At 32.1% G+C, this 17,593-nt stretch overlaps 1 protein-coding gene across 1 annotated transcript; it reads right to left on the bottom strand.

The window, feature by feature from the left end:
- Positions 1 to 9,221: 9,221 nt before the first annotated feature.
- LOC106369717 (ethylene-responsive transcription factor RAP2-10-like) lies at positions 9,222 to 10,350 on the bottom strand. The gene has a single exon (XM_013809836.3). It carries the CDS (start codon positions 10,054 to 10,056, stop codon positions 9,469 to 9,471), a length of 588 nt encoding a protein of 195 aa, XP_013665290.2. The 5' UTR covers positions 10,057 to 10,350; the 3' UTR covers positions 9,222 to 9,468.
- Between the last annotated feature and the right edge of the window lie 7,243 nt (positions 10,351 to 17,593).

The raw sequence follows: 17,593 nt of genomic DNA, 5'->3' as shown, positions 1-17,593 counted from the left end.
ACTTTCATTTTTATCCTTTCCTTTATAGTATTTACTTCCATTGCCCTTTCTCCCTCTCTTCACTATTTTAAAATAATATTATTCTCTCTCTAACCACTTGCTTTCTTTGGAAAAAAGATTATATTCGAAACAATTCCTCGTATTGGTGTTTCTTTATTTTCTTTAAAAAATATTTTCCACTTTTATTATACAAAACATCATCGCTGATTAATCAAAGATTCCACTAATATGTAATTTCATGTTTTAAGAAAGTAAAGTCCACGGCTTGGTTCGGCAAGCAATCTACAAAAGGTATTTTTTGCAAGGAAATGAATAGTTTGATATATTACTTAAAAACCCCACAATTTTGCCGAAACTGATATACTTTAGCTTTAGAACAAAGCTTTTTCTTTGGTTTTTTCCTTGTTATATATATGAATAAAAGCTAAGAGAATATACATAGATAGATCACGCATGGATCTATATATGTTAAATGTGTATATTTATGTACAATTAATAGGTGTTTTCATGATCGGACAAATTAAAGTAGATGAGATTTAAGTTTATGTATGTTTGAAGTTAAGTTCCAAAAACAGTAATTTCTCGAAGACAAGCAATATATAGACTTCACATGTAGTTTTTAGGAGTTACTAGTTATAAATTACTAGGTACTAATAATAATTTCGAAATGATAATAATTTATTTCTAGTTGTATTTACTTACCGAGGCTGGATTGGTGAAAGCTTTTTATTTTTACGAAAATACTTTGCCCAAACTTTAACTATGTCTGAAACCATAAATCAGTTGATCTCTAACTATCCGTTTTCTTTAAATAGGCTGTTCTAACCAGAGGCTTGGTTCTTTGACTACTTTGTTCACCTAATCTAGATTTTTTCTTGCTTGAGCTTTACCATAGAACTGCTTCCTTTTTAAAAAATGTTTGACAATGTACCTAAACGCAATAATTGCTTTCAAACGAGTAACTCTCAATGCTGTAGGCTAACTTGTTATAAATGTTTTACAAATGAAGGTCTCGTTGATTTCATGATTTGATCCCCTTTTTCTCCAAATTTATTTGAGAAGAAGTAAAAAGGAACGTAAAGACTTTTGTTTTGACATAGATGTTTCTTAACTTTCTTATTTTGCTTGTTTTAATGGGTTCGAGTCTTTTGACTAAACACGTCGTATGCAATGAGTAAACAACAAATTCATAACTTTGACAATTCACCACCAAAGTTACTTTTATGATTTTTGTTTCGAACATCTATGTTGATTTTGTGGCGATATTACTTTTATCGAATTTATATTTTTCTGAATATTAAGTACATCTATGTTGATTTTGTGGCGATATTACTTTTATCGAATTTAAGTATTTTTAATAATTAATTTCATCTACGAAAACACCTACAATTGTTCTCTAACGACTAATTTTAAGCTTTCAGCACAAAACTTGAGTAAATATTGATTTTAGGTTTACTCTTCTCACCTATAAATATTTTTCAGTAATTATCATCTCTCCATTTTTCACATTATTTTCACCTACAACCAAAAATAACGCTAAAACCAAGATCAGTTACATAGTTATTTTGTGTGAATTTACATGTAGTCACTTAATCATTTTGCCATTTTTTCGCTATCAATGCTAAATTTTTAGACTAAACAGAATAAAAAAACTTAGAACAACTCTATCAGTTAATTTTAACAGGATATCTAAACAAATAGAAATAATGAAATACAAAACAGTTGGAAAGAGAATAGATGATATCTCTAAAGCGGACTGATCAGAATCTCCTTTTATGCTTTTGTCATACGTGTCTCTAGGTAAATGGTTTAATTTCACAATAAAAAAAATTAACTAAATAATCATAACACATTAACATATCAATATAAAACTTATGAAAACCCATTTTTAGATATTATACCAATAATGGTGCTCTTAGAAACTTTTGGCCAAATGTTTCTTTTGTGAAGTTTTCAAATAACAGTATATGATTTTTGGATAAATTTCACAGTTTTTAAGTTTTATGGTGTTCCTCAAGCAGGTTCTGTTCAGTGTCCAGAACAAATATAAATTCGATTACTTAGAAAACGAGTGGCACAGATAAATCTTGAGGCTAATTTGAAAATATGACGACATTCAAGGATATCAAGGTAAATAAATAAATAAAAGCAAAGAGATTTTTGGTTATAGCAAAAAAGGGAAAAACGAATTATGAGAAGAAAAGGAAAATGTTACCAGAAAAGATCAATCCATTAGTACGGACAAACTGCGGGGTCCACTTTCATCCACCAATGCCCTTTCGTTTCTCTCTACCTCGTATTTTTTACCTCACGCGATATTCGTACGCGTATGTTATCACTCCTTGCTCCGCTCGTTGAGTGTTTCGCACTCGCTCGGACCCGAGACGTTGTTTTGTTTCTGACTACAATGCTGGAGCCAACTATACATTTGGTATTGTAATAAGAGTGGATTGCTAGATTCGTTTATTTATATTTTTTTTGTGACAAAAATCGTCATTCTTGACATCACCTCCATCATTTTTTATTCTTAATATACGAAAATCAGTTACTTCATGACTTTTTGTAGAGAAGCCTCCACAAAAATCTGTATGAAAATATAATCATTTTGTTTTCTTTTTAATTGAGAAAACAAACAAGTGAAAGATACAGAAAAAGAGAGAAAGATGAAGGAGAAGGACTTGTGTCGGAAAGGGAAACATACATTTTTATTTCGTGTTTATGTTGGGTCCAGAGGAAAGACTGTGCTCTCACAACGTTTTGAATCAAAATCTGAGGTTGCCGTGTCACCACCCACTTTGTGAATTTACCACTGACTTTATTACAAAATCATTGTAATGACTACAGATAGTTTAAAAGTAAATAATATGTTCAATCAAAACCAACACAAAACATTTATATAAGATATATATTGAGGCATGGTATTAATGTAACAAACCAAAACCAGTCAAACATGCGATAATATATCTTTCACCTAAGCATCTAAAAAGCTTTTTACATTAGGCACGTTGTCCATATTTTGAGTGGGATGCAATAACAAACATTCCAATAATGGTTTTCGTTGAACATGTTGCTTTCCTCAAGTGGAAACTACTGCTCTTCTCTCTCCATGTCCCATTATTTCTCTCTCGCTATATTTATACACAAACCCACATACGATATTATTAGCATATCGAAGCTTGATTTGTTAGAGACGTGATATGTCTGTGTCTGTGATACATCTCTATGTACAACATGTATGTATACTTTTTATGTATATATGCGTTTGTATGTGAATAATAATTAAAGCCCAAGGCCCACTTTACAGAGAGGTACTCTGTCTCTTATATCTCCTTCCAAATAAAATAGGCCCACAAAAACTATTTATTATTTCCAATCACCCCGTGAAATTTAATTTTAACTGCAACAAAATATGTCCAAATAAAAAGAAATAATTATTTTAATTTCGTCTGATATTATTAGATCTTTATAGTTTATACTCCCTCGATATGCGACATATATGATATGACAAAACTGTACTCAAAGAGCTGTTATTATTGAATGTACGTTTAAGTAAAGGCAATATATACACCATAGGAGATCATTTCAACAATCTATATAGACTCTTATTTGATGCCAACAAACAAATACATACTTGTACGTCCTGTTTCCATAGTAAATAAATACAAATTACACTCCCACCAGCCACAACGATGTCACATGCGGATGTTAATATGCCTAGTACATTAACATGTCATACATAAAAAGAATCAATGCCTACATGATATCTACCTCAATTTCGAAATAATCCATTACACAGTTTGGACGAGTAAGAATAAATTAGATTTCTTAATATATCTTTATTGAATTTCATATTAAACGTGTAATGGATTATTTCGAAAGTATGTCTATTGCATAAAACTACATGGACAATTTCAGGTACATGAACTAGAATGTCGGGTGTTCAAAAAAAAAAAGAACTAGAATGTCGACACGTAGAGAGTACCACGTATAATAGCTTCAATTCGTGCAAATCAAATATGTGGATCTTGTTTGATAATGCGTAAATATCTTGAATACTATAATCATATGTCATTGACATAACATGAGTATCAAATACAACGTTATTAATTATCTAGGAGATAAGGATTTACAGCTAAGCTCATATCCAAAGTTTCCACATATGTCTTATTAAAAAAATATATAATGTTGGAATCGCAATCAAGTCCGAGATTAGCGAACGTGGAAAACATCGGACGGTATCGATAGAATCTCGATTTGTGAGGTTGTCCAAATCTTGATAGGTTTCCAACTATCCTTAAGTAGGATCCGTTTTTAATTGCTTACGTGGTAGTTTATTATTCGTTAAATGTGGGGGCCATGTGAGCGAGCTGATAGTGGATACTCCTGGTCCTGGAGTCCTCGATGTCTTCACGAGCATTTTTTTCCTTTTCTTTTAGACAATTGGATTCGACTCGAGCAGTAAATAACATAGGAATGAAGGGAACAATTTGAAGTAAAAGAATGTTGAAGTTTCAAATCACAATACTTCGTTTTTTCTGATGAATTTCCAGCCCAACCCGGCCAAATTTATTCATTAGCTGAAGGTTACTACTCTATGATGTAATACGTGTTTGTTCTCTTGTGGCTCAAGTGCCTAATTTACATAAAGGGGAGCCTAATTAATTTTCTACATAAGCAATGTATAAGAAAGAAAGTACTAGATTAGCTAACTTTCTAATGACAAAACTGATTAGTGATAGCAAAGCCATTGAATGTAATCTAAAATAACTAGGAACATATGCAGAGAACTTGAATGATGATGCTTCATGTGTTAATAAAAGATGGAGACAGTGGAATAATAAGTGAAGGGTAAATCACCGGATAGGTTGGGGAAAATTAAGACTTAGGGTTAAATTATTGAGAAGGAGGAAAAAAAAATCTAAAGGAGATGAATAAGGGACAAAGGGAAACACGTTAATGTACAAATATAGCAAGGAGTCAGGAACTTAGGTACGATGTCCATACGTTTTGCGGTCCAAAGACTTTCCATTTTTGTAAATCTTTGAAATTAACCCCACTTGGTTTCCCAAGCATCCTTCGACACCGACGACACACACACACACAATTGATTTCCTTTAATTATGTTTTAATTCTATCTCTTGTTTTTAGTACTATTTCGAAACCACACCCAAATGTTAGAACGGTCCCATTTGCAATAATTCACGTTAGTTAATGGAGGGACCAACGAGTTATTTCGCCTTTTCAAGTTTTCATCAATATGGGAATCATTTCCTTTTTCACTTTTTAATTTGCTTTTAATTTGTTTCGATGTTTCACACAAAATAACTAAATTACATGATGGACGATGGGTCAGGTCTTACTGAGGCTTAGGTAAAGGATGCAGTACGATTCTTTCGTTTTAAGTCTGAAGAAAATATCTCATTTAAGTAGTATATTTTATATTTCTCTCTAGAGAAACAAAATTTTGCATGTAAAAATGATATGAAAGAACAGACGTGGAGAGACTTTAGTCTAATGGTAACTAATCTAATGATTGAAAACAAAGTTTTTGCAGCCATAAACTAAAAATGTAGGCAAAATAATTCTGCATTCATTGCCTTGGCATCAAAACTGTTGTATATATGTTTCATGTTAGTTATCTGATATTATCAAAAATGTTTTAGATTAAACATGGTGAATTGCACATCTGAGATTCGATTGTTTCTGTAGTGTTGGTTGGGTTTGATCCTAGAATTAGATTTGAATATTGTACAAGTAACTAAGCACATAAGGCTGTATATATTTTGAATGTTTCTGTATCTAAGAAGTGGAGTGTCCATGCTAAAGAAGGATGACTTGCACGTGGTGAAACCTATCATCACTGTGGATGAAGGTACAATGGTTTGATACTCTCTAAACTCCATCAGGACTGCGTAAAATAGGCGAGCCTTTTTCAACCTATGGATCTCTTTTTTTTTCCTTCTCTACAGCTCTGGAAATCCTTGAGGAGAATAGAGTCACATGGTTTCCTGTGCTAGATAAAGGCTGGAAATGGGTTAGTATCCACTTTTGTATTTATTGAGGTTAACTTGTGAAAATATCGGTTAGGTTGGATGCTTATTGAGGGAATCCTTATTGCTGCAGGTTGGGCTTGTTTCAGATTATGATTTGTTGGCTTTGGACTGGTAAATGGGCCAGCTAATACCACTTGATGTAATTTGATTTCCTTTGTTTTCAAGATATTTTCCATTTGAAGTGGAGATATAAGAAAGCTACTTGCTCACATAGTGGTATAAAGCCTGAAATTCCAATGTTATGATGATGACCTTGGTGTCTCATTCGTTAAGAGATAGCACGCTCAAATGTGAAATGAACAAAAAGCTTCTTCTCTCACACCCTTAACGTTATTTGCTGTTTTTTTTTGCTTATCTAATAGGTAGTGGAAGAACAGAAAATGCCATGTTCCCTGAGGTTGACAGCACTTTGTAAGTATGTGGCCCTCTCTTTTCCTATTAGCAATTTTTGAACCTGAATGCTTTTCTAAACACTCAAATTGATTTTTTTTCTTTCTTTTTTTGTCCTCGCTGTTCTCGTTTGCCTGATTCACATTATCATCAGTATATAGTGTGAATTGAACTTCACCGTGCATTCACTTCAGTTTCCTCTACAAAGATATGTTAATTAATATTGATGAAAAAACATCTCACATCGGAAATATAAGAATTAATCTGCTACTATATAAAGGGTTAGGGCCAATCCACTAATTGCCAATTGGTTTTGAGTTGAAAGCCCATAATAAACCCTAATCTAACATGGTATCAGAGCTCAGATCCTAATAAGTTAAACCCCTAATTAATATTAATCCTACCCGACCGGGTATTTATAGGTCGTAATTGACTCGCTCGACCGAGTATAACTGTCTTAAAAAATTTCTGAGATTTCTGGCCGGTAAGAGCCATCATCTCGAGGAGGGGTATTAAGGGATATGTATCCCATATTGGAAAATCAATGGGACATTAAGTAATATATAAAAGGTTAGGGCCAATCCACTAATTGCTAATTGGTTTTGAGTTGGAAACCCATAATAAACCCGAATCTAACATGGTATCAGAGCGATAAGATCCTTTGACCTAATTTACTACAACTACTACTACTATACCGATGTTGGGCCCTCTGTGGATGTTATTCCCACATTGTCCACGCTTCAGACCTAGATGTCTGAGCGTGAGGGAGAGTATTGATGAAAAAACATCTCACATCGAAAATATAAGAATTAATCTACTACTATATAAAGGGTTAGAGCCAATCCACTAATTACCAATTGGTTTTGAGTTGGAAGCCCATAATAAACCCTAATCTAACAATTAATGTTAAACGTTCCCAAATGGTTGGTTTGTAAATTTCTTTTGTTTTCATATCTCGTGACCTTGTATCATAGTAATATATTGATTCCGATAAGAATATTTAGTTAGCAAAACCAATGGGAAGCTTGTTGGACATTTGAGGACACCCAGCTCCAGTTGTTGTTGAGGAAAACACCAACCTCGAAGATGCTGCTAAGTTATTGTCTTACCTTTATCTTCAGTGCCGTCATTTTTTTCCTTATCCAGATTTTACATTTTTCTCTAACTTAGTCTTCTTGTTCTGTTTCCATTTAATCGCAGACTTCCTGTTGTAGATTCTGGCAAATTGGTAAGGGAGATTTAACATCTACCCATCTCAGATTTAATTTGAGTTACATCATCTTTCTCATGCATCGCTTATCCTTTTTATATTTCCTGTGGAAAATGTCGGTATCATCACAAGAGGAAACGTGGTTAGAACCGCACTTCAATCAAAGCGCACTGGTGAAATGAACGCTTGAATAAGATATAAACCAAACCAAGAAAATAGCATGTAGATGCAGAAAATAAGCGTGAGAAACCAAGTATTCAACATTGTACCTCGTATTAGAACTATATAGAAATGTAACTTATATTACAAGAGTTCGGCATCTAAGTGAAGCCTATAGTAAACTCTAGAAGCATCAAAGATCCCATCGCAGCTTTTGTTTAACTCTGGTAAGTGGTAAGTACAGTCCTTACTTTCTTTTTTTCTTTTTTTCTTTTTTTCTGCAGAATCAGCTTCTCATTTGTTTGATGGGTTAGGTTATCAGATGCTTTGGGTATTTGATTCTCGTCCAATTATGCTCTATAAATTTTATTTTATAAAAAATATTTAACCACTTTCTACATTTGGTTAACCACCAAAGTAACAACCGTACTTTTAAGGTTTTTAGTTGATTTTGGTTCAACCAAATATATCTTTCCCTCACCACCTTAAGTTTCGTCCGTACAATTGTATATGTGATTATTCGTTTTCAGTTGCGCAACATTTTCAAAATTTGGAACTTTAATTTACATGATGTGCCCAATTAATTACAAAAAGAATATAGTAAGTTGCAAAACAAAAAGAGTTAGTTGCAAGGTCATGCTCATCATTTGCTGTCCAAGGAAACTGCAAAATAATCAAGCTTTTGTTGTGGCTATCTTATAGGAGTATAAAAAGACAAAAACACCGTTGGATCTGAACTTTCACTGATTTTAGAAGGCAAACTAATAAAAAAAGGATTATGAACTAGAAAGTTGGTCAGGTTTCACGTCTTGGCTCTCATAGAGAAAAAAAAAGCCACACGTTCCTGGTCAGTCTTTTCACAACAAGACCATTAACAAGAAAGGATCAAGTTTTTGAAATGAGTTTTTGCTGTCTTCACCCCACAAAAACAAAAGATTATAGGGCAGAAAAATAAAAATTCCAAAATGACTTTAGTAGTTACGATAATGGAGATAGACATAGCTTTAGTTGTTAAGATCGGACAAGTTACAAGAAGACCCACTTACCATATTTGTTTTGTAGGACACTCTTTGTCTGCTCCTCCTCTCAGCTCCAAACACTCACTTCTATTACCTAAGTCTCCTGCTTCTGCTTGCTATTCACTCGCCGCCGTGTTTCCACCCGCATATTCTACCTATATAATCCTCCAACTAATACTAAACTGTACACTGATCTGTACTTAAGAGTTGAAACCTAACTGAGTTCTAATTCGTTTATTCTATATCTGAGAAAACTAACGATCAAGTTGAATCAACATCATGAGAAGAATTTTTAAAAGTATGTATATTTGAAGAATTTTTTTTATATTCAAAAGAAACATATCGAATTGATCAATAATAGGGGTATCTAGCAAAAAGAAAACGAGAAGATCGTTTAATTTGTTTCATATATCCCAAACATGCAACACTTTGATTCTGAGTACGATAATTGAAGTTTTAGAAAGAGTTATCAATGAAAACTATTTATGGAAAATATATCAATACACTTAGGACTAGTGATCACAAACTCAGGGTGGAGGTGCATGTTAGCAACCTCCGGCGCATCATAAAGATAAACATTCTCTAAACCTTCCTTGCTTCTACAACGTTTTTTTCGTGGTGGGTCGGAGAAAGATCCTTAATCGTCATCAGAAGTTTCCGGGTCGGGTAGTTTGTTCAAATCAACGGCTTCCCATGACCCGTTACACCTCTTAAACTCTTCTTTACTAGTACACTCGTTGTGACCATCATTAAGACGATAATCACTATGATTAAGACTATGATCATCATCCACGTACTCATGACTTCCACGTTGTTGTTGATGATGATGGTGATGGTGATGACGATTCCCTCCCGCCGCTTCTAACGCATCCACCTGAGCTCCAACCTCAGCCGCTTTTCTCCTTATATAAGCCGCCGACATATCCCCACCACCGTTTCCTCCCTCCACCGTAACGCCGGCTAAAAGCTCCGGGAAGTTAAGCCGAGCGGAAGGACCCCGGAGATAGTATACCGCCGTGTCGTAAGCTCTCGCCGCCGCCTCAGGAGTAGAGTAAGAGCCAAGCCATATCCTCGACCGTTTATTAGGCTCTCTGATCTCCGCCACCCACTTCCCCCACTTCCTCATCCTTATCCCTTTATACTGTTTCTCTCTCTTTCTCGTCGCCGCCGTCGACGCAACCGTCGAAGCAGGTACAGCCGCCGCCACTTCCCTCGCTGTCTCCATAAGGGTTTTCGCCGGAGATTCCAAAAAGCCACGTAAGAATCAACGTTTTCACCGATCTAAAGACTTGAGAAGAAGAAGAAGATGTGAGTTTGACGGCGAAGTGATTACATGCGGAGGGAGATATGACGAACACGTGGGCCAAGAAGAGAAGGGAGGAACACGAAACCGCAAAGGAGAAGTTCAAAACATCACCGACACTAATCTCTTAATAACTTTCGCATATATATTTTCCTTTCTTTTTTCGGTTTTCTCTATATATTTTCTAAGACAGAGACAACAATCTCATCTTCCCTGACAATATATATACACATATAGATAAAATAGTATTTAATACTATCTTGTCTTTATTGTTTGGACGGAATTAAAATAATTGGGTTAAATTAATACGCTCATGCACCTTATTTTAATAGAGCTCGTCGGCTCTTTTTATTGGATGTCTATAAAATTAATTTCCATAACGTTAGATTATCTCCGATCAGATGTATTAGAAAACATATAAAATTTTGACTACCAATGCATATTCTTGTTGCTAACTATTTTTAATAACTTTCAATCAATATGATTTTAATAAATATAATTAATTTTTTTGAATTTTACAATTTATAATTAAATAGTACAGTAGAACTTCCATAAATTAATAATGTTGAAACTTTGAAATTTTATTAATTTATAGAGTTATTAATTTACAAAAGCTTTCTTATTTAAATTTCTTATTTTAAAATATATTTATTCTAAGAAAAATATTTGACTTTAGTGTATATACATTAATTGTTATTTTTTGAAGTTTGACATTTACATTAATTTTATTATATTATTTGGTGTATTTAATATATATGCATAGAACTTAAATTTGTTTTAAATATAATATTACTAAATCTTATCAAAAATATATTAAGTGTTAAGAAAATATGAAGATACTTTCATTGTGAATATAAAACAAACAATATAATAATAGTTTCTTACTTATATGAAATATGTATAGATATAAATTATAAATTTATAATTTTAATGAGACCATATATTTACATATAACTTCTTAGAAAATTAGTGCTGAAAAAAAAAACTTCTTAGAAAATTATTATCTTATTATTTTATCAATTTGTATCAAATTTTGAACTGACTTAAGTTGGGACCGGTAAAATTTATTAATTTGTAGAGATTATTAATTTATTAAGTATTAATTTATAGAGGTTCTACTATATATATTTAAAATGTCTAACAAGTATCCTTTTGAAACATTTTTTTTCTAGAATATAGATTTTTTAAAATGCAGGAAAACTCTATTTTTATTCTAAAATAAAACAACTTCATAATAGAATTAATTTTATTTTAATTTTACTATATTTAGAATAAAAAATCATTATTAAATTATCATTTTATGAAGTTGAAAATAGAATAAACTTAAAGCATTTCTAATTTTATTTTAGATTAAAAATAGAGTGAAGTTGAAGATACTTTTACTATACAATAAAAGGATTTGAAGTCAAGTAAAACTAAACATACCTCTTTTATTAAAAGGTGTATTAAATATAGGTGTATAAAAGGTGTATTATCAGTTACAATTTACATATACTACATAGCTTGAAACTCTAGTTTATTTAACAGCATAAAATTCAATTTCTCGCTAATAAAATTAAAAAAAAGGCCTCATCGTCTAGTCAAATTTCCAAGTGTAAATCCATGATATACCGATCTCGTTTCATGATAGATGCATGTTTCACCTGCATTATTTTAGGTTAATTTTGAACATGTGTGAATATTTTCAGTTTCTCAGCTGCAGTTAAAGTGTTTTTAAACTTCTCTCGTCAACAACTGTTCATTTTTTCAGAAAAAAAAAACTTTTCATTTTTTCAGAAAAAAAAAACTGTTCATTTTTCTAAAATGAGCTTTACATTACACTGGAGTGTATCTGTTGAAATTTTCAAATCGTCAATAAATTGAAAAACCCTTAACCAATAAAAGTAACTAAAAATACAGGTAAACAGAGGAAATTATTGATTGCATGAAATAGGAATAGTATTGACATAGGGAAGTGGGTCGTTGTTGTGGAATTTGGGAAACAATAATAAATGGGTTTATAGTTTAAATTTTGTATAGGTTTTAAAATTCTGCAATATGTTCAAAGCATTAACAATTTAACACGCCTATTTTACCTTATTTATTGCTTTCTTGCATTAAAACATTAAATAGGGAAGGGACGGTAACGAGTCTAACGACACGCGTGTCTCCTTCTGTTCTGGGGACAAGTTAGTGGGATTTCTGAGGTGTTTTGTTTTTGTTTTTTACATCTTACTATTAATTGTTTTCCTATTTTTAATCTCAGTATTTATGTAAAAATATAGTACTATAAATTCTCATAGGATTTTTCTACAATTGTAAATAATAAAAATGAATTTTATATAATAGTTATATATTCCTTCCGTTTCATTAAGTTTTATTTTTTAGAAAGAAAAAAATTGTTTCACGAGATTTTTTGTATTTTTTTATGAAAAATTGTGATATTTAAAAAATTAATTAATTTTATTAAATTATTATTAGTTAAAAAATTATTGAAAATTAAAAATTACATAAAATAATATATTTATTATAATGATTTAAAGTATTTTTTTAATATGTATGAAAATACTCAAAATTCATAGGAGGAAATATGTAATAGTCGATTTCTACCCCTCACACATCCTTGTATTATTTCTTTTTTTTTGAAATTGTGGTTGTGGTTAAATAGCCAAATTTCGTGTGGTTATCGGTGATCGAACCTTAAAGCGTTAATTAGTTCAACTGAAAATGTCGCAATCTGAATTCCAATTGTGAGCATAATCTAAATTATTGCAAACAACAAATGTCATAGTAACACTAAGCTCTACAAAAATTGTTATAATAACAGAATATTTTAAACATCGAAATAAAAAAAAAAGTTTTAGTCGGTGGTCGGTGGACATTGTATGGTGTTTGGAAATAGACGTTCCCATCCACGCAATTGCGAGCGATATACTTTATTATAGTATAATGGCCTTCTAAATATCTTCATTTTCCGATGGATTTAAGGCCACAATTGTAACTCAGAGAGTCCATCTTTTACACTTCACCAAATATTTGAAATGGCAACTAATTATTTGGAGATAGTGAAAGTGCCTCTGGAGTCTAATGCTCGAGCCACACCACACTCCACACATCAACAATAGTTAATATTTATGCCTGAACATTATCGCAGCAAACTAATCAAAAATATTCTACAGTCAGTTTCATATTATTGAAAACTTGAATGCGTTGTAGATCGGCTGTTCTATTGGAACCATGTGTGTTTGTGTGTTATTTATTTGTATATTTTGTCGTCAAAGATTATTATTTTTAAATCGTAGATTCTGTAAACAGGTTGAATTTTCTCAGTTTTAGTATTTTACAGCAAATTTGCCTCTGCATATATTGTAATTCTTTAGTCAATAAGGCAGCAAAAGCGTTTTTAAGTGTGAGTATGTCATAAATAGCTTTGATTCTTGTCCAGAAAATCCAATAAGAAGAAAGTAATTCATGCGGGATTTTTCCAATAAAAGACGTACGCGTAGGTCCAGATAGTACGTAAATATTATGTGACCGACACTGAGGTCATGACAAACGCAAATCGTAATGGTTTTAGTTTGGATATAAAGCAATTATGTACCTCACAAGAACATACTTGTGCTAGTATTATTCCATAACCGTGACCAATAGTGTTCAAAAGCATTTTATAACAAAACATTTTTAGTAGAAAACTATTAGTTCATGTATATACATAACCTTTTAGGCTTTTACAATCTGATGACAGACAAAACTTCAATTGGGATCCGACAACGCTAAACAGTGCATCTCTGAGCTTATGACCTACTTACGTTCGGATACAACGTTATTCTTGTATACTTTCACTTCTTCGTTTACTTATAGTTTGTCCAGGACCACCTGAAAACATATTATATGTTTTCTGATTTATTCTTCATTCTGCTTCAAACGTAAGTTTTTGTTTTACACAAATTGATCCGTATTTATTGAGATTCCTATGGTATTTTAACTTTACTTCTGTATAACTAATTTATGACTAGTTATAAGACATGTTTCGGCCATAAAGTAGATAAACAACATTACAACAAAGTATATCCTCACCACAGTCGTAAAGTTTTGCACAATTTACATAATTCTGTTTACATATTTATAATCTGCCACGTATAATTGTTTATTGCCGAAAAAGAGTGATGTATTATGTTCGATGACTCTTTTGGCTTCTTCTTATTTTTCTCTCGTTTCTTACGTTTTTATTGATTTATAATTCTTCTATTTTTATGGACCAATCATATCATATACAACACATTGATTTTAACATTTTGTGTATTGATTCGTTTTGTTAATTATAAGTGCGGAATTATAGCTATATTTTATACCTTACATGAATCTTTTACAGCTATATTATATATCCGACTACTTCTGAAAAAAAAATATAATATTACACCAAAACGTATTAATAGCTCAAATACAAAAAAACATACAGTAATAATTTGTGTTTACTTAATAGAATAATAATAATATAAATAAAGTCCAGGCTTGACAACTCCTTTAACTGCTCAAAGTCATCCGGATTTATCCCTTATCCTTGTTACACTAAAATGCTAATGTCTTCATCTACAATATTTACAAAGATTATGACATTTCTACAGTTTATTATATCGACATCATATTATCATTTTCTTTTAATTTGGATGCTAGTGAATAGTCAACAGTTGCTTTCATATCACAATTCTTGCTAGAATCAAGCGTATTTCTTATATAATAATGCAGTGGGGATTAGCTGTGAACTGGTTGGCTCATGAACATGCCATTTATCCAAATTTCAAAACTTTAGTCTTTTGGGAGGACATACAACAGCAGCAAACCCTCGATAATTGACCACAAACATATCTACTTTACCATACCTTATTGATCTTGCACAATTCGTCGTATTAAACCATGATAAATTCGTTATAGACGTAGACATATATAGTGGATCCATAAATTCGTACGATGTATTTTGAAATTTAAAAGGACACTTTTGTCATTTCTCTCAATTTGGATTCATATTATAGAACCTGTATGCGTATGCTATTTAGTATATACACATGTATGCTTAAGCAATTTTCCTCGGTTATCTAGATGAACATAATGATTGTAGTTGATAATTTATTTTATTTATGTGGTTTCAAAAAATAGTATATACACAAATATTTCAGCGAAGGCAAAATGTATTTATGTGGCTTCAAAAAAATATTTAAATGTGATCAGTTTTATTATATAGATATGCGTCGGTCGCAATATACGTTAATGCGTAGAAAAAGTGAAATGCTTACAATTGCATACACTGCTTCTAGTGGGTCTCTACAATGATCGTTATCATTGTTAATTAGTATGCATTTTTAGTTATAACTCATACTACTAGAGAGTAATATTGTAATGATGTAATCAGAATGTAGAAACAAAAAGTCGATTTATGTACAGTCCGTTCTTTCAGGATATGTAATTGTAATAATTGTGCTTTGAAGGTCAAAGGACACATGTGAAAATTAATAAGACTCGTGAGGTGCTGTGGGAGGTGTAGCTGCATTTGTCAAGATCGTAGGTAAAGTACATTTATATTGTCCAAAATCTGGTTATTCGGCGTTTCACTACTTGACTTATTACATGCGACAACGTAACTGCATTATTGAAATTCAATTATTGACTTGTTTATACACCTGCATTGTATTTCTATGAATATAAAACTCAATACCATCTCTAACTTGATTTTTTAAACAAGTTTATCTTTATGTCCCTTCTGAAACATATGATAAAATAAGATTATCTTTCTTCTAATCAGGATACTGCAAGATCATATTTGATCCCCTGATTTTCTACATTTTTGAAAACGTTCGAGTTAGTTTTTGTCTGATTCTGTAACTCAACGCTCTATAGTCAAAGATCATGTTTAAATGAAAATATAGCTGAAAACAAGCTGTGGATTGTTACATAAACTGCATAACAAATCAGGTTTATTGCTAGAAAATATCGACACTTATATGAGTTGATAGTATTTTCATATCAATATTATTTAGTGATTATAGGTTTTTATTAACTAACTCTGCAATCTTGGAATGCAATGGAGGCGGTAATCTCCGGCGTAAACCTCGGAACGACGGCACTGTTGGTCTTCGGCTTTTCCTCGTACCGCCGGTGGTCTCTTTTATCTTGCTTGCTCTGTGTCCGTGGTTGGATTCTGCGCTCTGCTTCGCTCTGGGTTATCGGCTAGAAGCTGTAGGTAACTGTTGCATTCAGGGTTTGAGGGCGCCCTTCTCTCAGTGCTCGTGGCAACCGGCCGGTCTTCTCATCTAGTTTCAGGGTTGTTAGGTCTTACCTCGTCTCGCTATTACTTTGTTTTAACCGGTTGTGCTGCGTTGTTAATCAGTCCGAGCCTTTATTTGCTGTCTTTAGTTTGTTTGTGTTGTTGTTTTTTTTTTCCGCTACTAGTCATCTATTGTATCGTCTGTCAAAAATTGAAAATTGGTAATAATATTTTAACATTTTACCAAAAAAAAAAAAAAAAAAACTCTGCAATCTTGGACAAATCTTGTATAGATGTTGGGCCAATAACAACAAATGGAAATAGTTAATAGGCCTATCATGGATCAACAGAAAAGTGTTCATATTTATATGAGTTGAAAGTATTTGCATGTCCATATTATGTAATGATTATAGGCTATTACTTATTAGCTACAATTTGGATAAATCTATTATACATGTTGGCCCAATATGAACAACCTGAGAATGTTAGTAGGTCCACCACTATGGGTGATATTTTCTCTACTGTAATCATGACCTTCGATAACAAATCTGGCCCAGTCAGATTATATATCTAAAAGAAAAAATTATACATAGCAGTCCCTGCAGTGTATCGAAAAATGCATTCGTTTCAGGTCCCCGATTAATATGACTGTTTTTAGGGTCCCAAAATTTAAAATAATTTCTAGTATAGTGATTTAGACTTATTTAAAAAAAAAACATTTCTACGAAAATTAATTAATTTATTTTTTGAATTCATGTATTTTTTTTCTATATGACATAATATAACATATTTACGTTATAAATGTATTCTTTTACAGTATTAGACTTGTGTATTTGGTGAAAATAATATATCATATTAAAAAATTATTTTCATTACGATTGTAAATAAATTTATTTTTAAAATTTGCTTTAGGCCCTTAAAACTCTTCGCACGGCACTGATAGCAGTAGCATGGCACTTAGCTTAATACTCTATACTACTGTTGTTAGTGTATTATTATCCGAATTCAAAGTTGGATTAACTGTAGTTACTATTTTGAAGAAACAAATAATAGAAATGTACTCTTTTTAACATGTCGTCTACCTAATCCAAACTTAGCCTAAAGACTTGAGGAGCATTGGTAGCGCAGAGTTGTCATGCTTATGCTTTGTATGCAAGTGAAAACGAACAGATATCAATCTGTAAACCCCCCCGCACCAAACCGGTTTAGCCATTCCTTAAC

The sequence above is a fragment of the Brassica napus genome, chromosome C1 (assembly GCF_020379485.1).
Source record: "Brassica napus cultivar Da-Ae chromosome C1, Da-Ae, whole genome shotgun sequence".
Taxonomy (NCBI): domain Eukaryota; kingdom Viridiplantae; phylum Streptophyta; class Magnoliopsida; order Brassicales; family Brassicaceae; genus Brassica; species Brassica napus.
Note: the sequence above shows the minus strand (reverse complement) of the source record. Positions and strands in the feature narration are given on the sequence as shown.